General features: G+C 44.7%; 1 protein-coding gene across 1 annotated transcript in view; it reads left to right on the forward strand.

Annotated features, from left to right (window-relative positions):
- The window catches only part of LOC137562352 (epidermal growth factor receptor kinase substrate 8-like), a 132704-nt gene that overhangs the window by 53448 nt on the left and 56356 nt on the right, over nucleotides 1–22900 (forward strand). Inside the window, exon 3 of the mRNA XM_068273688.1 lies at nucleotides 13902–14001. Coding sequence (XP_068129789.1) covers nucleotides 13902–14001 — 100 coding nt within the window. The remainder of the gene's footprint in view (nucleotides 1–13901; nucleotides 14002–22900) is intronic.

A 22900-nucleotide genomic window follows, 5' to 3' on the forward strand; every position in this document is an offset into this window, starting at 1 on the left:
GATTTTATCTGATTGCCATCTGGAGTCGGGAAGGAATTTTTTCCCTTTTGAGGCTAATTGGACCATGCCTTGTAAGGGTTTTTTCGCCTTCCTCTGGATCAACAGGGATATGTGAGGGAGCAGGCTGGAGTTGTACTTTATACTGGTTGAACTCGATGGACGTATGTCTTTTTTCAACCAAAATAACTATGTAACTATGTGGGTTCTGGGTGCTGGCACAGGGTGTCATCTGGATTCTGGCTGTATGGGTGGGTATCAAGTATCATGTAGGTGTTGACTGCAGATATTCAGTCCCTTGTGAGTTCTGGGTGCAAGTACTGGATGTCATGCAAGTGCTTGGTGTGGGTGCTGGGCAGGGCCGCCATCAGAAATTTTGGGGCCCCTCACACATCATCAGGCCTGGGCCTTCCAGGCCCACCCACTGGCTGATGTGCCCACTCACTAGACACCCCTCCTTGTGCCCGCCAGTAAGTGCTTTCATAGTATAGGATTAACCACCCTGGCGTTCTATTAAGATCGCCAGGGCAGCTGCATGAGGGTTTTTTTTAAATAAAAAAAAAACTATTTCATGCAGCCAACTGAAAGTTGGCTGCATGAAAGCCCACTAGATGGCGCTCCGGAGGCGTTCTTCTGATCGCCTCCGGCGCCCAGAATAAACAAGGAAGGCCGCAATGAGCGGCCTTCCTTGTTTTGCTTAGATCGTCGCCATAGCGACGAGCGGAGTGACGTCATGGACGTCAGCCGACGTCCTGACGTCTGCCGCCTCTGATCCAGCCCTTAGCGCTGGCCGGAACTATTTGTTCCGGCTGCGCAGGGCTCAGGCGGCTGGGGGGACCCTCTTTCGCCGCTGCTCGCGGCGGATCGCCGCAGAGCAGCGGCGATCAGGCAGCACACGCGGCTGGCAAAGTGCCGGCTGCGTGTGCTGCTCTTTATTTGATCAAAATCGGCCCAGCAGGGCCTGAGCGGCACCCTCTGGCGGTAATGGACGAGCTGAGCTCGTCCATACCGCTAAGGTGGTTAAGGATACCTTAATGGAAAACAAAATGAAAACCTGGGGGAGCAGGCACGTTTAGTGGGCTCTCCTCATGCCCACCTTTCCCCCATTCTCCTCCATCCCCTTCAATTAGTCAATAGCGATCCTCCTAACTTACTTCCGGGTCGCAGCTTACTGCGCAGGTGCTGCCTGGAGAAGCGTAGCCTTGTACACGTTTACCCGGCCAGGAGCGCTCTGCACAGGCCCACAGAGTTGTGATTTCATAACTAAGTAGTTCGCCTGCACAGAGCGCTGCTTCTCAGCCATGTGAACAAGTACAAGTGTACGCAGCACCTGCGCAGTAAGCCGCGACCACCCTTCCCCAGAAGTAAGTTCGGGGGGTAAGGATTTCATAAGAATATGTTGTTTTATAATTTAAACCACACTGGTCCTTTCTACCCTAGTTCATTTTCCTTCATTTTAGCAGGGATGGGGTTCTGCTAGCTACAAGTTCATAGCTACTCAGATTTGAAATCTTAATGAATGCAGGTGTGCCCACGGGAGACGGGTTAACTTACCCAGACGTCTGTGGGATCCTATGGTTATCACTCCCCTCACATGTGACGTATGTCTCCCCTGTTGGCACTTTCATTCTGCTCTTTGCACTGCATGTTTCCCCGTGGTGGGACTGCTGTTGTCTTTGTATCACCACTTTGTCACTTTCATGCACTTATGCACTTTGCAGAGTCCTGCATACTTACTACTGTTTTTGCACATAGCACGTGATACTTTCTCACCCTGGTCCTGTACCTATTGAACTATTTCTGGCTGTGAGTGAAGGTTGGGCTGGATTTATTTCTTGTATATCAGCTATCATTGTATTACCCTTAGCCATTGGGCTTGTTACACTGTGTCTACCTAGAATTCATTGTTTTAATTGTTTTTAATCTGAATTTTTGCAATATTGGTAATAAAGCTCATTATTTATATTTGATTACTCGTGTGGTGCGGTCTCTTAGGATTCACCTTTGTTGTTGCTTAGCCTATTGTTTGGAATCCCTTTCTGCACACACGGTTTATATTATTATTGTTTTTGAGCTTCTATTCTTGTACTGGTGCTACCCAAACAAGTGTTATGAACATGTGACGTATGTGGCGCATTCCACCGCTGACTACCGCACATCCTCCTTTCGGCTTGAAGAAGGAAGTGCGATAGTGAGTCGAGGAACGTGTTACATACATTGCATGTGAGGGGAGTGATAACCTCCCGCGGTCACACCTGCATTCATTAAAATAAATTAGCATTTTAAATCCGAGTAGCTATGAACTCGTAGCTACTTGGAAGCCCATCCCTGCATTTTAACATTTGAAAACAAGAAATCTATCAAGTTAAAGGATGGGAATAAAGTTTAGAGTCAGAAATATTTTTCAATAGAAAAATAAATATATTTACAGAGATTTGTACAGCGTGTAGAAAGAGGGACACATGAGGAAGACAGAGGGACAGGGCTCCCAAAGAGAGACTGTCAATCCAAACAAGAGACTGGGAGCTGTGTCAATACCTGAGAGAGAGAGTAAGCCTGCCTCCTTTTGTCATTGATAAGCTGGCTGTGGGAGATCTTCCTGCAGAGTCTTGCTGGCTATTCCGTGAGTGGCAATGTTGTATTTACACCAGTTTATACTGGTAAAGCACAATATCACTGAGCAGTGAAGGCCAGGAAGAAAGGTCTTGTGAAATGAGACCTGTTGCATGGCTGGTTAAGCAAGCGTCCGTGATGATCTTCACAGCGGGGAGCCTGCTATCTCCCTTCCTGGCTGTCTGCAGCAGACATGTGAGACACTGAGCCGCTGTCCCATTCAAACTCTGCATCCGCTGATCAGCTCTGCCAGCCGGAAACAGAGAAGGGATGAGGGGGGGGGGGGCGGAGTAGTGTCTTCCTGCTCGGAGCTCTGTAAACAGAGCCGATTCAACAAGAGGGCAGATACAGTCTGTGGGGAGACACAGATGCCGTTAACATGCAGAATGGCACCCTAAAGGGGGAAGAAGAGTGAAATTGAATTCAGGTTGGATGAGGGATATGCTTTAATGCCAGTGCATTTCGGAAGGGGCCACTCTGGGGCACCTAGGGGCCCTGGGCCCCTCACTGTTGTGATGGCTCACCGCCCCCCCCCCCTCCCCCGATGGCGGCCCTTTTAGGGTATGTCTCTATCAGCTTTGCACATTTAGAGACTGAAATCCTTTCCCATTATTCTTTGCAAAACAGCTCCAGCTCAGTCAGATTAGATGGACAGCATTTGTGAACAGCAGTTTTCAGATCTTGCCACAGATTCTCGATTGGATTTAGATCTGGACTTTGGCTGTGCCATTCTAAAACACACATGGATATGTTTTGTTTTAAACCATTCCATTGTTGCCCTGGCTTTATGTTTAGGGTCGTTGTCCTGCTGGAAGGTGAACCTCCACCCCAGTCTCAAGTCTTTTGCAGACTCCAAGAGGTTTTCTTCCAAGATTGCCCTGTATTTGGCTCCATCCATCTTCCCATCAACTCTGACCAACTGGGGGTGCTTCTCTTCAGCTCTGACCAGCTTCCCTGTCCCTGCTGAAGAGAAGCACCCCCAGAGCATGATGCAGCCACCACCATATTTGACAGTGGGTTCAGAGTGATGTGCAATGTTAGTTTTTCCGCCACACATAGCGTTTTGCATTTTGGCCAAAAAGTTCAATTTTGGTCTCATCTGACCAGAGAGCCGCCTTCCACATGTTTGCTGTGTCCCCCACATGGCTTGTGGCAAACTGCAAATGGGATTTCCTATGCTTTTCTGTTAACAATGGCTTTCTTCTTTCCACTCTTCCATAAAGGCCAACTTTGTGCAGTGCACGACTAATAGTTGTCCTGTGGACAGATTCCCCCACCTGAGCTGTAGATCTCTGCAGCTCGTTCATAGTCACCATGGGCCTCTTGATTGCATTTCTGATCAGCGGTCTCCTAGTTTGGCCTGTGAGTTTAGGTGGACGGCCTTGTCTTGATAGGTTTACAGTTGTGCCATACTCCTTCCATTTCTGAATGATCGCTTGAACAGTGCTCCGTGGGATGTTCAAGGCTTTGGAAATCTTTTTGTAGTCTAAGCCTGCTTTAAATTTCTCAATAACCTTGTCCCTGACCTGCCTGGTGTGTTCTTTGGACTTCATGGTGTTGTTGCTCCCAATATTCTCTTAGACAACCTCTGAGGCCGCCACAGAGCAGCTGTATTTGTACTGACATTAGATTACACACAGGTGCACTCTATTTAGTCATTAGCATTCATCAGGCAATGTCTATGGGCAACTGACTGCACTCAGACCAAAAGGGGCTGAATAATTACGCACACCCCACTTTGCAGTTATTTATTTGTAAAAAATGTTTGGAATCGTATATGATTTTCATTCCACTTCTCACGTGTACAGCAGTTTGTATTGGTCTTTCATGTGAAACTTCAATAAAATTGATTCATGTTTGTGGCAGTAATGTGACAAAATGTGGAAAACTTCAAGGGGGACGAATACTTTTGCAAGCCACTGTATATACAATGGAGCGTTGAAGGGCATGTGTACCATAAAGCCAAGATCTTGAAATTCCTCTCCTGTGAGTTATTACTCCTAGAGAAGCTATGCATGGATGTAGACTACTCTTCTGTGGAGAGTTGTCTATTTATTGTAGTCTCCTAATATCTCATATAAGGGAGCAGACCCTGGTACGTCTTCTCACTGAGCAAGGCATATACCTCACAAAGTAAATCAGTAGGCTTTTAAGACCTAGAGTAAAGGCGTTCAAAGTCAGTAAGGCCATTCTTGATGTAGACCATTGTATTATAATTATTTAAAAAAAAAACACTAACTGAGCCCACTAACGCAGTTGTGTGCGCTTTTGTCAGCTTTTCAGCATCTGTACCATTGATGTTTAACGAAAAAGCAGATATAACTGCGTTCGTGGGCTCTGGCCCTTAAAGAGAACCAGTGACAAGGCCCTCTCATTTATTTTACCATATATATCAGTAGGAACATTAGAGAAAACACCTACCTTGCTCTCTGTTTCATTCTTCATTCTCAGCCTGCTTCTGATCAGCTCTGATATAATCCCCGACTGTGCATTGTCTGGCTTTGCTCAGGAATTTTAGACCTTTCTAGGGCTACAAACTGTCTGGTCAGTCTTAAAGTAAACTTGCTATATTGGCGTTTGAAGACACATTTTGGGCAGAGCCTTTCCTTGAGTTTCTGAAAAATGGCTGCATGTGAGAAATGGTGTGTCCTCTGACACCAATATATCAACTTTTTAAAAACGCATTCTTTCTCTTTCAGTGGTATAGCCCAAGCAAAGGTGGTGTACCTGTTGGGGACCTGGCACTGACTAACTGCATCTAGCGACTAGTGGTTACAGAGCAGAGATGGACATTCTCTACTACCTACCAGGTCTCTTAGGCTTTACAAGGCATACTTACCACCTGTACCACCAGGATATTGCCTGGGCTGCTAAATACTAGGAACTACACCAAGGATACAAACCACTACCAACAGATAACCGGTATACTAACCACCAGAGACTTTAGCAGGGATGCTAACCACGAGCGCCTACAAGTAATTTTTAGCAATGCTAACCACTAGACGCTTTACCAGGGAAACTAAACTGAATCTAAGTTTCAAAGGCCTAGAGGCCCCAAAATCCCTTAAAACTAGGGTGACCATATTTTGATTTCCAAAAAAGAGGACGATCACAACAGCATGTGGGCGTGGTCATGGGTGGGGCCAAATATACAAGACCTTAGCAGTGTGCTGTTCAACTTCGTGGGCATGGAGGGACGTTTTTTTTTTCCAGACCACATGGTGGAGGGCCTGCCAACCACAAAATGCAATCAGATTCGCAGAAGAATTTTCCACAAAATGCAATGAGATTGGCAGATTTCCCCACAAATGTGCGGACAAGGTATATGTCCGCAGTATAGGTTAGATAGGAATATGGCCCCAGTATAGGTTAGATAGGAATATGGCCCCAGTATAGCTTAGAATCTCAGACCCTTATGCTCCCACAGGCTGGCCACACAGCAGTGACTTCACTGCTAACAACTCAGGCCCTTATGCTCCCACAGGATGCCCACACAGCACCAGCATGACTTGAATCAATTCACTGACACTGACAGACTGAACTCAGGGCTCAGGCTGTGCTGCTGAGCTGCTCCCACAGGTCACACACAAACAGCACCAGTGATCAGCCCAGCGTGAGTCCCACTGAACTCAGGCTGTCTCTGGCTGTCTCCACCCCTCTGCTCTGCAATTTGCTCTGTCTCAGTGGATGGGGGCGGCTGGAGGTGGAGCAGAGCAGCAGGAAGGGATTGACTCACTGCCTAGCCCGAGGAAGAGCCGTTTGAGTCAGGAGCTGAATGAGATGAGCCGAACACTGGGAGCCCAAGCTGCAGAAGAACAGCTTGCAGAGAGAGAAGATCCACTGAGGCTGAGATGAGCCAAACACTGTGAGCCAGCGACAGAAGAACCACTTGCAGAGATCCACTGAGGCTGAGATGAGCCAAACACTGCGAGCCCAAGCAGCAGAAGAACCGTTTGCAGAGAATCTCTGCAAATGGTTCTTCTGCCTTGGGCTCGCTGTATTCGGCTCATCTCAGCCTCAGTGGATCTCTGCAAGCAGTTCTTCTGTCACTGGCTCACAGTGTTCGGCTCATCTCAGCCTCAATGGATCTCTGCAAGCTGTTCTTCTGCCACTGACTCGCAGTGTTCGGCTCATCTCAGCCTCAATGGATCTCTGCAAGTGTGTTCGGCTCTCCGGACAGATCAAATATCCGGGAGGACAGCCCGGACAGGTCTGAAAAAGTGGACCTGTCCGGGCAAAAGAGGACACATGGTCAGCCTACTTAAAACGCTCTTCACCCTAAATCAAGCCGCTATCTTGTGATCGCACTCACCCCGCACCTTGTACACAGTGATGGTTTTATTTACAAAGCAGCGGCTCTAAATCAGCTTGACGAATAGACCTACAAGCGGCACCCTATGCTTACATCCGCCAGCACTCAGAGGAATAATCAAAATATTACTTTTACTCACCAGTATCTGAACTCTCAGAGAAGTGTCGGCCCCTACCAGCACCCAAAGATGAGTCCAGCAACATTTCCTGCTTTTACATTTCAGCTCCCAGTATAATGTCCCATAGCACCTTCTGCAGTCTTATAACTGCATCCAGAATAATATCCTGCAGCACCCCCTGCCTACACATGCCAGAACCTAGAGTAATACCCAGGGCTGCTCATCAGGATTCCAGCACCTTGGCCAGTCCCACCTGACCTCATTGAGCCAATCAGAGGCTTCCCAGCCTAAGCCCTGGCACCCGATCACAGAAAGGAACACTGGCCAGCCCCCCTGTATAATAAGGAGGGCTGCCATTATGAGACAGATCATACTAGCTTGCTGAATACTCACTGAGAGACATGCTCCAGTGCTGGTGGCCCACAAAGGGCTGTACACAGTGATAAACCTAAGCTGTTCAGTGATTAACTCCTTCACTACTATCACTACAGTATTGTTAAATCGTTAATTAGCTTGATTGATGTCATAGACTAGTGTGACACATACAGTGTGTACTCCAGTGCTGCTGGCCTAGGGCTGTACACAGTGATAAGCTGTTGCGTGATTAACCCCTTCACTATCACTACACTATTGTTAAATCGTTAATTAGCTTGATTGATGTCATAGTGTGACAGTTAGTGTGTGCTCCAGTGCTGCTAGCCTAGGAAGGGCTGTACACAGTGATAAACCGAAAGCTGTTCAGTGATTGACCCCTTCACTATCACTACACTATTTGCAAAATCATTAATTAGCTTGATGTCATTTGTGTGACAGTCAGTGTGTGCTGCATGCAGCTGCTATGTGTCCGTGTGTGTGCTGTGCACAGACCAGGCCAGCTGCTGCCTGCTAGCCAGCTATTAGCCTTAGGTATAGGTTAGTTTAGGGATTAGGGGATAGGATTACTGTGTTATTGTGTAGTTAGTACTGTAGTACAGCAGTCAGTGCTAGTAGTTGTTAGAGTAGTAGTACCACTGTGTTGGCTTTCTACAGAACTGCAGTGCCAGTGTGACAGTTAGCGTGCACTAGTGTCTTCTCCTCTGCTGTCTGACTGTCACTCGGCACTTGTCACGTTGCACTTGCCAAGTGTCATTTGGCACATGTCACTTGGCACGTGCCACATGACACTTGGCAAGTGCCATGTGACACGTGCCAAGTGACACTTGGAAAGTGCCAAGTGCCGCGTGACACTTGGCACGTGTCACATGGCACTTGTGACACTTGGCAAGTGCCACGTCTGGCATGCTCCTGACACACGTTACACCTGCTGCTGCTGCATTGCCCTGCTCCTGCTGCCTGTGCAGCTCCCACCACCAGGCCACCTATATTTAACCCAAAACACAATTGCTGTGTAATTTTTTTGGAGGTGTCTTGGCTGAAAACTGTCATGTCCCAGTTGTGCGGTTGGACTTCAGACACAAGGGGGGCTGCACGGCCGCTGTCTGGAACCTAGGCCTAATGTTAATTGACGGCTTTTTTTTGGGGGGGGGGGGGGATTTGAAGTCCCCACATTATCAGTGTTCCAGTGTTCCCCTTTGCAAAATAATGATACATGCCTCATTTACCTTAAAACCCCTTTTTAAAGCAATTCAAAGAGCACTTCCGGTTTTTCTATCCAAATCCGGCCGGATACTGAGGTTGGATATCCGATTCGGTTCGAATTAGTTCCAGATAGTGAAAAGTGGTATCTGAGCAGCACTGGTAATACCCACCAATGCTGCCACCTTACATTGAAGCACCCAGGGGAGCCTCTAGGCATAGGCAGTACAGGCCATTGCCTGGAGTGCCATTGGTCCTGGGGGCGCCATGTTGCTGGATTAAGCCTCGCCCCTGGACCAAACCGCACCCCTGACTATGCCCCACCCCCACGGGTGTTCTACTACTTGCTTCTAATGCATCTGCTTAGTGTAAGTTGCAGGCTGCTGCCACTGTGTCCCTCTGTGCCTTGTACATCCTCCCCCCTCCCCCCTTTGTGCCTCCTTCTGTCCCTTTTGTGCCTCCTTGAGTGTATTTTCTGGTGAAACGCTGTGCATTGTGTATTTTCTGTTGAAACACTGCCGCATTGTGTATTTTCTGGTTAAATGCTGCCCACATTGTGTATTTTCTGGTGAAACGCTGCCGCACTGTGTATTTTTTGATGAAACGTTGTCCGCATTGTGTATTTACTGGTGAAATGCTGCCACAATAAGTGTAATTTCGGGTGAAACGCTTCCGCATTACGATTTTTTTCTGGTGAAACGCTGCTGCAATACGATTATTTTCTGATGAAACGCTTCTGCAATACGTGTATTTTCTGGTGAAACGCTGCTGCATTATGATTATTTTTGGTGAAACACTGCCACATTACGATTATGTTCATAGGGGGGGCGGCGGGTTGGTAGCCACAGGTTTTCTTGCCTGGAGTGACAAAATGGCTAGAGGCGCCCCTGGAAGCACCAAAGTTGTATTCAGCAGCACTGTTCAAGACTTGGGATGAGTGAAATTGGTAAAATCTGTTTTTGATTTTTGTTCCAAGTTTACAGACCAAAGTACACCTAAAATTCAATTTTTTTGCAGACTGCATATGGCAAAGGGAATGTTGGGATGAATACATTATGCACATATATGTATGTGTAAAAATGGGAAAAGAAGAAGAGATATGTGTGTGTATGTATATGTATGTATATATTTATGTGTATATGTATATATATATATATATATATATATATATATATATATATATATATATACTACTGTATATAGTTAACTCCCGTACTTCAGACATGATCACTCCCATTAGTATTTATTAAGTCTATATATGTGTAGTGTATATCGTAGTTTAGAGCCAATTTAGGGGGAAGCTGTATACTTATCTGTATATTTATGGGGTGTGGGAGGAAACCAGAGTGCCTGTAGGAAGCCCACACAGACATGGGGAGAACATACAAACTCCATGCAGATAGTAACCTGGCTGGGATTCGAACCGGGAACCCTGCACTAACCATTACGCTGACCATAGTCGCAACCCTTTTGCAGAGTATATGGTGTTGCTAACTGTCCCTCAGAGAGATTTGCAGTTTAATTCCTACCATAGTCCTATATCCATTTTATTCTATGGCCTCTTAACTAAGCCTTTATCCACCTTTCTAAACCGTGAATGGTTGGTTCTAGGTACTTGTTTTAGAGATGATGTCAAGCAGCATGCAGTTAGTACTACGGTGGTATTCTGGTATTCTACCATTACTGTAGGCCTGAAGGAGGGGGGGGGGGGGGGGGGGGTGATTCAATACAGGGTCTCACTGAGAAAGGAACTAGTGAAAGTTATCCATGCTGATTTAGGCTGCTTTTCACAGTGGGACGTTACAGGCGCACGTTAGAGCAGCCTGTAACGCAGCCCAACTCACAGTAATGAACGCTGGACGTTCAAAGAAAGTGCAGCATGCTGTGCGTTATAGGTGGTTTTAGCTGCGTTAGACTGTTTGCACATGCTCAGTCAGGGGAGAGTCCCTATTGTTCCTAGCCACATGGCTAATTAATATTCACTGCACTGTAGTGTTGTCCAGATCATGAACAATTCGGATCTTTGGATCTTTTTTGTGAGTCGAATCATCCCGATCATCACAATGAAGGATTCTGTTCACAGTGGATGTCTGGAAGAAACAGGAACTGCAGCTTCTGTGCACAAGCCCAATCTTCCTGCTGCATCTCTCCCTTCCCCATTAGCACCCTCAATGTGCCCTCATTCTCCTGCACCTCTCACTCTGCTGCACCCCTGCTTCCCTAGTAAAATGATTCAAAGATTCGGTTCAAAGTTCCGGATCTTTTCAATGATCCGATTCGAATCATCTGAATCATTGAAAAAATCCGGACTTCCCAGGATAGCACCAAGAGCCTCATAATGCGGCTCAATCTGACGTCCAACTTCAACACCACCATACGTTGCGTTAGGGGCACGTTATGCGACCTTAACGTCCCATAAAACGCAACGTCTTGGTGTGAAAGAGACCTAAGGGAAGAGGAATATGTCTCGTGTAAGCAAGTCTGTGTAAGTCCTTCACTGGCCTCCTCGGTGTGAAGATTCCTGCAGGTAAGCATGTAAGCATTCCTGTAGTTAGCACATACATTGATAATCTGGTTGTGAATGAATACTGAAACATGTCCCACCCATTTATACCACTGGACATTTATTCTCTTTTTGTATATCAGCCTGTTGCTGCAGTCTCAATAATATAATGTTAATGAAAAATCCAGCAAGGAGAGTGGGTGGAACCAGTATCAGAGGGCATGATCTGGGAGCTAGTGTGGAAGAGACCTGTTTAAAGGGGAACTTCAGCCTAAACAAACATAATGTCATTAAGTTACATTAGTTATGTTAATTAGAATAGATAGGTAATATAATCTTTTACCCACCCTGTTTTAAAAGAACAGGCAAATGTTTGTGATTCATGGGGGCTGCCATCTTTGTCATGGGGGCAGCCATCCTTTTGGTTGAAAGGAGGTGACAAGGAGCAGGAGACACAGTTCCAACTATCCTGTGTCCTGATCACCCCTCCCAGCTGCACATGCTAGGCTTCAAATGTCAAATTGAAAGTGTAAAAAAAAAAAAATTGCCCCAAAACAGCAGAACGAGAACAACAAAATCAGAAATCCAATCATGCTTTGCTCAGCATGAGGGGAAAAAAGCCCGGGCAGTTTTCTTCTGTGCAGCTAAAAATGAGGCTTGTATAAGAGAAACAAAGTTCTGAAGCTGTGAAACTGTTAAAGAAACACAAAGCCTTTTCAGTGCTGCGGAGTCGATTTTTAGTCTGGAGGTTCACTTTAAACAAATGTGCTTGTAAGGTGACTTATCCTGCTTACATGCAAGTAAAGATTTCATGGCCCTTATTCAATTCATTTTTTCTTCTAAGTTGTCTCCTAGGTGTTATTTTCACATCTTATCAATAAAATGCCACCAGCAAGCAAGTACTGAGAATAATGTGGACGGTACCTTTTCACCCACTTTTTGGTACTATTTAAAGTTACACTGAAGCAAAAAATAAATAAATGATATAATGAATTGTACGTGTCATAGAGATAATTAATAGAACATTAGAAAAGAAAAGTCTTATTTTTATTTTCAGTTATATAGCTTTAAAAAAAAAATAACATTACATAATTTCTCAAATATTTTATCAGTTTACAAACTACACTTTGTATTTTAAACTGTGAAAGAGAGCAGAGCTAATGACCCTTTGAACTTCCCTACATTAAAAACTTATCTAAAGTTGTCTTTCACTGTTTCTTTGATGTTTAAAAAGCACTGCCATCCCAAGTTTTGTGGAAGCGCTTAGAGAAGCTCTTTTGCATAGATAACTGAAGTCTCTCTTAACTCTTCCTGTACTGAAAACAATATGAGACCCATATCTTTGCTACTAATGTTCTATTTCTTAGCTAAATCGCAGACTATGAGGGAAAGTTAAATCACAATGTGATTTAAGTTGATCTTTCTATGGCTGGATTCGTGCTGCTTTGCATTATTTGGTTCAATTTGCCTGTTTTTGTCCATTTCTTAGCTACACATACAATTCATTATCTCATAAGTTTATTTTCACTTCAGAATCCCTTTAAACTGCAGAATGCTAAAAATTTATTTTAAACTGAAGATGAAAAATTATCTCTCAGGAGGGACATTATTATTATTCATTATTATTATTATTAATAATATTATTATTGCTTTATATAGCGCCAACATCTTCCATGTGCTGTACAGAATGCAAGTTATAACGATACAATATAAACAATACAATCAAAACTAACAGTAATAGTACAAGGCAATGGTTGATTATAGATTATGCAGTGAACAAATGAATGACAGATTTTTACACAATAGTGAAAGATCTGCATGCATATTACACAGCATTAGGAGACAAAATGGAAAGAGAGCCTGACCCCTGGTCAATCAGCCTTACAGTCTAAATGGATACGGGATAAGACAATAGGTGAAGGGAAAACTTAGAAGAAAATGAGAACTGAATAAGGCTACATATCACAAAGCTGTCTAATAATACATATTTTGAGTTAACTTATAACTTGAAAGTAACTTGGGAGCTAGTCTACTTTAGGGGACCCACCGCAAATCCCCATAGACAATATTAGCTGGGTTGCAAAACGGAACAAATGTCTTCCGTTTGCTTGTTTAAACCTCCACAAGCCTTATAGCCTCTGGTAGCTAAGCATGTCCTCTAACGAATTTTGCGGGTTTCGGTCAAAAAAAAGTTGTAACTGACTGTACAGGAGCCGCCGAACGGCCGCAATTTCGGGTCCGTCAGCCAACTTGGTTCTGCTCTGCAGGTCGTTTCTTCCTCCTCATTGGAGGGATTGTTCGGTGGGGGGCGTGCCAGCTTCTGTCAGCAGCTAACAAACCCTCCAATGAGGAGGAAGAAAGGACCTGCACAGCAGAACGAAGATGGCCGACGGAACCGAGATTAAGGCCGTTCGGCGGCTCCTACACAGCTAATTTCAACTCTATTTTGACCGAAAACCTCACAATTTGTTACAGGATATGCTTACCTATCCATGGGTATAAGGCTTGTGGGGGTTTAAACAAGGTGAAAGCGGACATTTGTTCCGTTTCTGCAGCCCAGCTGAAAGTGTCTATGGGGATTTGCGGTGGGTCCCCTAAAGTAGACTAGCTCCGTAACTTGACTTTACTGGAAACCGAATGCAGCCAATGAGCAAGGTAATGGCTTCCATTGAGTTAATGTAATGATTTTTGTGACCTCTTACAGTCATGTTTATTTGTGCTGTACAGCTTCTTTGATGAAACTTTGCATTTCCAATCATTAAACTGTGTTCCTTTCAACCTAGACCTCTGGAGTCGTCGCCCAAAAAACACGCTATATGCAAGTATGACTTTGTAGCCAGGAATGTGAATGAGCTCTCCGTACTGAAGGACGACATTGTGGAGGTAAAGAATCAGTTTTCCAGAAGGCAACTGTTCTTCAGCTCCTTTGCAGATACCAGATTATGGTGGGCTTTTTTGTTGTAGCAGCTCTTTAATTACGCCCTCTACTGCAGGCTCTCTCTTGGATATATCATAATGGTACATGCTAGACTGGCTTCAGCATGTAGCATTGTAGTGTGTTGTGTTGGTGATATAATGGTTAGGATAGCAGCCTACAGAGCGGTAGGCCTGGGTTCTATTCCTGGCCAATGTGAGTTGTTTTTTGACATACTACAAATCCTTAAAGGAACACTTAAGTCCCAAAAAAAAATGAGTTTTACTCACCTGGGGCTTCCAATAGCCCCCTGCAGCTGTCAGGTGCCCCCGCCGTCTCCCTCCGATCCTCCTGGCCTCGCTGGCAGCCACTTCCTGTTTCGGTGACAGGAGCTGACAGGCTGGGGACGCGAGTGATTCTTCGCGTTCCTGGCCACAATAGCGCCATCTATGCTGCTATAGCACATAACATATACCATATAGCAGCATAGAGGGTGACCGAAACAGGAAGTGGCTGCCGGCGGGGCCAGGAGGATCGGAGGGAGACGGCGAGGGCACCGGACAGCTGCAGGGGGCTATTGGAAGCCCTAGGTGAGTAAAACTCATTTTTTTTGTTTGACTTAAGTGTCCCTTTAAGCAAGCTCATTTTTCTCTTGGATATATCATAATGGTACATGCTAGGCTGGCTTCAGCATGTAGCATTGTAGTGTGTTGTGTGGTGGTTTAATGGTTAGGATAGCAGCCTACAGAGCGATAGGCCTGGGTTCTATTCCTGGCCAATGTGAGTTGGAGGGTGGAGGGAGGGAGGAAGGAGGGAGGGGGGAGGGAGGAGGAGGAAGAGGAAGGTATAACAATCAGCTAGGAGCAAGCCTACAAGAGCCTAACTAAACTCTCCCTAGCAGAGTCTGTCAGCAGCTGTCCCTAAACTAATTACTGTAGGCAGACGAGTGAGTAAAACGACAGGAGAACCTTGCCTTTTATAAGGGAGGGTGGGGCACCAGGAGTGAGTGTGAATGTGCCTGCTGTCATGTAGAAGGTCAAGGTTGTGCTCAATGGAGCATTATGGGGGCGAATCGAATTTCCGCAAAAGTTCGCCGGCGAATGCGAACCATCTAAAGTTTGCGGGCGAACTGTTCGGACCATCTCTACTACTCACGGTTTAGGTCCCCTAAAATTCCAGGGCAGTATAGGAACACCACAAATGACCCCATTATAGAAAGAAGACACCCCAAGGTATTCCGTTAGGAGTATGGTGAGTTCATAGAAGATTTTATTTTTTGTCACAGGGTAGCGGAAATTGTTTTTTTTTTTTTCCACAAAGTGTCATTTTCTGCTTACTTGTGACAAAAAATACAATCTTCTATGAACTCACCATACTCCTAACTGAATACCTTGGGGTGCCTTTTTCTAAAATGGGGTCATTTGTGGGGTTTCTATACTGTTCTGGCATTTTAGGGGCCCTAAACCGTGAGGAGTAGTCTTGAAACCAAATGTCTCAAAATGACCTGTGAAATCCTAAAGGTACTCATTGGACTTTGGGCCCCTTAGCGCAGTTAGGGTGCAAAAAAGTGCCACACATGTGGTATCGCTGTACTCGGGAGAAGTAGTATAATGTGTTTTTGGGTGTATTTTTTACACATACCCATGCTGGGTGGGAGAAATATCTCTGTAAATGGACAATTGTGTGTGTAAAAAAAAAAAAAAAAAAAAAAAAAAATCTCATTTACAGAGATATTTCTCCCACCCAGCATGGTAAAAATACACCCCAAAACACATTATACTATTTCTCCTGAGTGCGGCGATACCACGTGTGACACTTTTTTGCAGCCTAGGTGCGCTAAGGGGCCCAAAGTCCTAAGAGCACCTTTAGGCTTTACAGGGGTGCTTACAGTTTAACACCCCCCAAAATGCCAGAACAGTAAACACACCCCACAAATGACCCCATTTTGGAAAGTGGACATCCCAAAGTATTCGGAGAGGGGCATGGTGAGTCCGTGGCAGATTTCTTTTTTGTTTGTCACAAGTTAGCAGAAATGGAAACTTTTTCTTTCTTTTTTTTTTTTTTTGTGTCATTTTCTGCTAACTTGTAACAAAAAATAAAATCTTCTATGAACTCACCATGCCTCTTAGTGAATACTTTGGGATGTCTTCTTTCCAAAATGGGGTCATTTGGGGGGTATTTATAATATTCTGGAATTCTAGCACCTCATGAAACATGACAGGTGGTCAGAAAAGTCAGAGACGCTTCAAAATGGGAAAATACACTTTTTGCACCATAGTTTGTAAACGCTATAACTTTTACCCAAACCAATAAATATACACTTATTGGATTTTTTTTTTTTATCAAAGACATGTAGCACAATAAATTTGGACAAAAATGTATATAGAAATTTTACTTTATTTAAAAAATGTCAGCACAGAAAGTTAAAAAATTCATTTTTTTTGACAAAATTCATGTCTTTTTTTGATGAATATAATAAAAACTAAAAATAACAGCAGCAATCAAATAGCACCAAAAGAAAGCTGTATTAGTGACAAGAAAAGGAGGTAAAATTTCATTTAGGTGGTAGCTTGTATGACCGAGCAATAAACCGTTAAAGCTGCAGTGGTCTGAATGGAAAAAAAGTGTCTGGTCCTTAATGGGTTTTATGACTGCAGTCCTTAAGTGGTTATAGGACAACTGTAGCAAGAAGTATATGGTGGCAGCTATATTTATTTCCTTTTAAACAAGACCAGTTGCCTGGCAGCTCTGCTAATCTATGTGGCTGCTGATTAACACCAGAAACAAGCATGCAGCTAATCCTGTCAGATCTGACAATACTGTCAGAAACACCTGATATGCTGCATGCTTGTTCAGGGTCCATGGCTAAATGCATTAGAGGCAGGGTATCAGGAGGATAGCCAGGCATCTGGTATTGCTTGAAAGGAAATACATATGACAGCCTCCACATTCCTCTCCCTACAGTTGTTTTTTAAGTAGTAGCATTGGTGTCACAAATGATAAGAGCAGCAATTTGTTGGCAGATTAACAAACTGCAAATCATTTTTTTCACCAGAGTCTGCTTATAACACATATAAAAGTTTATTAAATATATCTGCTAAGCAATAGAACCCCAAACCACTCTAAAAATGGGTACCTCAGTGGTTCAAACTGGCCTGATCTACTCACAGCTAGCTGGGTCACCCGTACACCAAATACATACTGCATACATCCCAATAAGTCCATATATTCCTGGGAGTTTTTACCAGCTGCAATGCATTGCTGTAATGGCATTTTACCAGGTTCTTTATGATCACTTCGAGTGTATGCAGTGCTATCCGGATTAAGTTGCTAAGTACTGGTTGTAAGATCACAGTTCAAGTTCACTTACTCACTGCTGCGTGAGTAAGGTCAGCGGGATTAACACTGCTGTTAGCGGTTACACACGCTGCCCTTAGGGCTCTCACCACCTCCTGGCAGCTATTGCATGTGTCCTTCGGCCGGCCTCACATACCCGGCCCTACCGTTCCATCAGTGTGACTTCCTCTGCCCTGCGTTATGTGGCTCACAGAGCGCTCAGCCTTGTACAAGCCTCTGTTCCGAGACAGACATTGCAGTGACGTCACCACGGTTCCCACATCATTACTAGTCTCACCCACCCACTGGGCTTCCATTCGTGGTGGCGTCACCAACTCCCATACAGACCCACCATGTGGGGGCTTGCCAGTGGTGGTCAGCAGATGGCAGGCTGGCAGCACGCCTGCCTTCTATTCGTGGTGGTGTCACTAACTCCAATGCAGAGCTGACCATGCTTTGCAGACCAGGTATCAGTGGTTAGACGGACCCTTGCCACAACACTGTGTGCCAGAGATGTCTTGACTTGGCTTTCCACGTTACGGTACAAGTTGGGGATTGCCTTCCTGGAAAAATAAGTTTTGCTGGGTACCTTCCACTGCAGTGTTCCAATCGCAACAAATTTTTTAAAGGCCTCAGACTCCACCAGCTTGTATGGTAACAGGTGGCAGGCAAACGTTCCGACAAGCCAGCTGTCAGATGCTGGGCAAGTCGGAGACATCGGCTTCCTACACTCAAAAATTTGAGAGAGGCAGAGTGGAGGGTGGCTGCGAAGGGACGTGGCTGAAGAAGCTGGACCAGGAAGAAGGTGGCTTAGACTTTGGGTGCTGATTTTCCTCATGTGTTGCACCCATTGGCATTGGTGTTTGGAGCTCAGGTGCCTTATCAAAACTGTTGTACCTAGGTGGGTGTTGGACTTCCCACCTGTCAGAGGCAGATACACAAAAAAATTGCCACACTTGTGAGCTTTGGGTTGACTGCATTCTGCTGGCAGTGTTAGTAACAGCAGAGGTTGGCGGGCATGTTGGCAAGCTGCGGGCTAGTAAAAAAGGGCGCACAGGGATAGTGGACAAAAAGGGCGCCGCCATAGAATGCAATGCAAAATATCGGCTATTCGGCGCCCGACAGGAAAAAAGGGCGCCCGAGAAATGGCGGTTACAGGGATCGTGTTAACAAGTTTTCGTTTACAGGATAAGGTTTATAACAAGTATTGTTTATATTTTATCTTATATTATTAATGTATACGTGATTTTAAGGCTAGTTATTCTATTGCAAATATATAAATTATTTTATTCATGTTATTTGTAGTGAAGTATTTTAAGGATTAAATATATGATTGTTTATATGTGTTTAGCATGTTTGTGCGGTGGGGATGGTTAGGTTTAGGCATTACCAGGGGGGTCTAGGGGTTAGGGACAAAGAGGGTTAGGTATAGGTATAGTTACAGTGCAATATATACCACCAGAGGGGTGGTTAGGTTTAGGCACCACCAGGGGGGTGGTTAGGTTTAGGCACCACCAGGGGGGTGGTTAGGTTTAGGCACCACCAGGGGGTGGTTAGGTTTAGGCACCACCAGGGGGTGGTTAGGCTTGAGGACCACCAGGGGGGTGGTTAGGTATAGCCACCACCAGGTGGGTCTTAGGTTTAGGCACCACTAGGGGGTCTTAGGTTTAGGCACCACTAGGGGGGTCTTAGGTTTAGGCACCACTAGGGGGGTCTTAGGTTTAGGCACCACTAGGGGGGTCTTAGGTTTAGGCACCACTAGGGGGGTCTTAGGTTTAGGCACCACTAGGGGGGTCTTAGTGGTTTAGGCACCACTAGGGGGGTCTTAGGTTTAGGCACCACCGGGGGGACTTAGGTTTAGGCACCACCAGGGGGGTCTTAGGTTTAGGCACCACCAGGGGGGTCTTAGGTTTAGGCACCACCAGGGGAGTCTTAGGTTTAGGCACCACCAGGGGGGTCTTAGGTTTAGGCACCACCAGGGGGGTCTAGGGGTTAGGGATAGGTACAGGGAGGGCTCTGTATGAGAGTAAGGTTAGCTATAGTTACAGTACAATATATGTAATACATACAATTTATTGCATTATGTGTATTTACATAAAGGGGGGTCTAGGTGTGAGGGATAGGGATAAGGAGAGATATCGGTGACCCTAAAGTTAGGTATAATTGCAGTAAAATACCTGTAAAATCTACCCTTCTATTACTATGCTTAATACAAGTGTAAATATAATTTTTGTTATAGACGCTATTTGACGTTTCATTTCAGAATTCGTTTGCTGTTATAGACGGTGTTTTGCTATTTCATTTCCATTTATTTAACCTATTTAGCACTACATTATCGTTTATAACCTCCTAAACGAAAAATATGGTTTTGCATTCAAACTTACAATTTCGGCTATACCCAGCAACCTTTTTTCCAGGCGCCCTTTTTTTATACACACGGCTAGCTGACCCCAGGTGCTGATACATGCCGTATGGCAGTGCCACTAGCTCCGTTTGATGATCTCCCCGTTAGTTACAACAACTCGTCTCCTCCTCCTCTCGGTCTCCCCATCTGAACTGTCCCCCTGTTCTTCATCTCTGCTTGCGGGAATCCATGTGACATCCATGGAAAAATGGTCATCATCATAAGCATCATCAAGTGCTTCACTTGTATCAGACACCTCCAAAAAGGCACCAACAATGGGTACTACATCATCATCATCTTCCTCACACCTTACGTCCATGTGTGTACTGATGCCTGACTGAGGCAAATCAGGTGGTGTAACATCCTTATCGCCTTAATCTTCTGCCAATAATAGTTGTGCATCACTAAATTCATCACACAAAAGTAGATCGGCTGTGATGCTAGTGGTGGTTTTTGCTGCTGGGTGAATGGTAAGTTGTTGTGGGGTGCCTGAATCAGAGCAGGAGGAGGATGGTGCATCAAGGTTTCATGCGGAAGCTGTAGAAGAGTGAGTGTGCTGTGTAAATCATCAAGGTTTCATGCGGAAGCTGTAGAAGAGTGCGTGTGCTGTGTAAATCAGTCAACTACATCCTCTGAATTTTGGGTGTTGATGGTACGTGCCCTCTAAACACTGGGCATTCTTCCAGAGCTGCAGGAAATCACAGCAGCACAACTTTGAGGACCCCCTGTGCGGTGGCCAGTCTCTGCCTGCCATTTTTTTATTTGTCTGACTGCCTACAACAGCAATAGTTTACACAGCTCTGGGTGTCAGTGAGCTGTGTAGTGTCGCACACAGAGAAATGCAGTAGTTTTATCACAATACAGTAAAAAAATAAGGCACTAGAGTAGTACTGTGCTTGTCTAATGTGAATACTATTATAGCAGTAGTAGTGGGCAGTGGGCACAGCTCTGAGTGCCAGTGGGCTCTGTGGAGTGTCACACGTAGATATATGCAATAGTTGAAACACAATACAGTGAAAAATAAGGCACTGTAGTAGTACTGTGCTTTGTGTCTAATGTGGTACACATTAGCAGTAAGCAGTAGTACTGGGCACAGCTCTAAATGTCAGTGTGTGCTGTAGAGTGTCACGCACACACACAAAAAACCCCCCAAAAAAGCCAGAAGGATGTAGTAGCCCTCAGAAGGGCTTTTTGGGTTGCTTTAACAGCAAGTCAGTCAGCGAGGAACAACAAAACAGGCCTAGCTAACGCTTTCCCTGTGTGCAGCAATGTCTCTCCTTTCCTCTGACTATAGTTGGCTGCCATTTGTCTGCTGACTGTGTGGTAAGGGGTCAAAGTTTATCCCAATGATAATGTATAGGGGCGGGTCGAATATGCCATGTGCTCGCCACCCGCCACAGGTGCGAACGGCTAATATCTGCCGGGTACTGTCTGCCAGCAAAGCATTCGGGCCATCTCTATAGATCAGTTCAGAGTCCAAAATACCCGTCTGGCTTAAATGCAGGTCCCACCCCACTGAAAATATTACGAAGAAATTTGATGAATTGCACTATGGTGGAGTGCTGTTGTCCTGAGTAGCGCAAGGCGAATGCCGCTCTGCTGTCTGTGCCATTGCGCTAAAACTGCCAAAGTCCAAAATGCCAAATTGAGGACCCCATACTCAGATTCCCAAGCTCAGATCATGGGATGTGTTGAAGAATCAGGCTCCGTCTGTGTTACGCTTCATGCTTCATCAGGTTGTGGCCCTGCGTACAAGGCTTATGTAGCACAGGGTCTATGATCCCCTTCCCTATCTATGCTAATTACTTTCTGCAACACAAGCACATATGGATGGGCAGGTGGCAATCCTAGCACACAAAGGGTGTGGATCAGATTCTGAGGGTTCGCGCAGAAGTAGCTTTAACAATTGCAGTAACGTGCTACAGAAAGTGGTTGATTTATCAAGAAGGAAAAGGAAAAAGAGGGCTAGGGGGAAGAAAAAAAAAGGGGGGGAGGAAATGTTTTCCTCCTGCAAATATCAACACCTGGGCAGGCAAACGAGCCCAATTCAAGTCAGTCAATCTACCTAGTAATAGTATATTACTTCTATATGGCCTAGTCCTACACCAACCCCTCATTCAAAGGGAAACCCTTCAAAACAAAATCAGGTATGCCCCAGGGGAATAAATGTTTGGAGTTTCTATAGCCAACTGCTTCCTTTCTGTTTAAGAATACAGTCAAAATCTTCTCTATGTGTCAAAAGATTTCATTTATAGATGCCCTTTATTATTTAAAATGTTGTGCCAAAGGTGTTGTATATTCAACACCTTTATATAAATCCGTCATGCATTATTTCAACAATGTTATTATGACATCTTGAAAAAGAAAATTCATAAAGAGAAAATCATAAAATTTAAGAATAATCCAATATCTCTGACACAATGAGACTAATTACTTCTACAATCCTGCATCATCACTTGTACAGTGTGAATACTACAACAGAACATTATTACTACTAAATAACTACAGAGAAAGAGTCATTACAACAGCATCACCAGAGAGAAAGTCCTTACTACAAGATTATTTCAAAGTCACTCCTACATCGCTACCAGATTACTTCTACATCACCACCACAGTGCATAATTACTACAAAATCAGATCGTGACTGCAACATCACAAGCATAGAGCATTGGTACTAAAAAAAAAAAATCCCTACCCTAATGAATAGTTTATCATCACTGCTACAGATCATTATTATTACACCATCATTAACATCCTCATTAAAATGTCACTACATCATCACGCTCACATAGCATTATTACAACTACATTACTGTTACAATATTATTACGCCATCACTACCACAAATCATGATTACAATATCACCACAAGAGAATGTCTTTACTTTGACACTATCACAGCGCATCATTACTACATCGCTACCACTGAGCATCATTAACACACCATCACTGTAAGAGACATTTCTATATCATGGTTACAAGAAAACTGTTACTACATCACTATCACTGTGAGACATTGCTATGTCATCACTAGTACCACTGTAGTTTTTAGGCTACATTACACCCAGGGCGAGGGTGTAAAAAATGCACCCCCTTCTCACCACCCAGTGGACTTGCAAACCCTTACTCT

The sequence above is a fragment of the Hyperolius riggenbachi genome, chromosome 3 (assembly GCF_040937935.1).
Source record: "Hyperolius riggenbachi isolate aHypRig1 chromosome 3, aHypRig1.pri, whole genome shotgun sequence".
In the NCBI taxonomy this organism is placed as follows: domain Eukaryota; kingdom Metazoa; phylum Chordata; class Amphibia; order Anura; family Hyperoliidae; genus Hyperolius; species Hyperolius riggenbachi.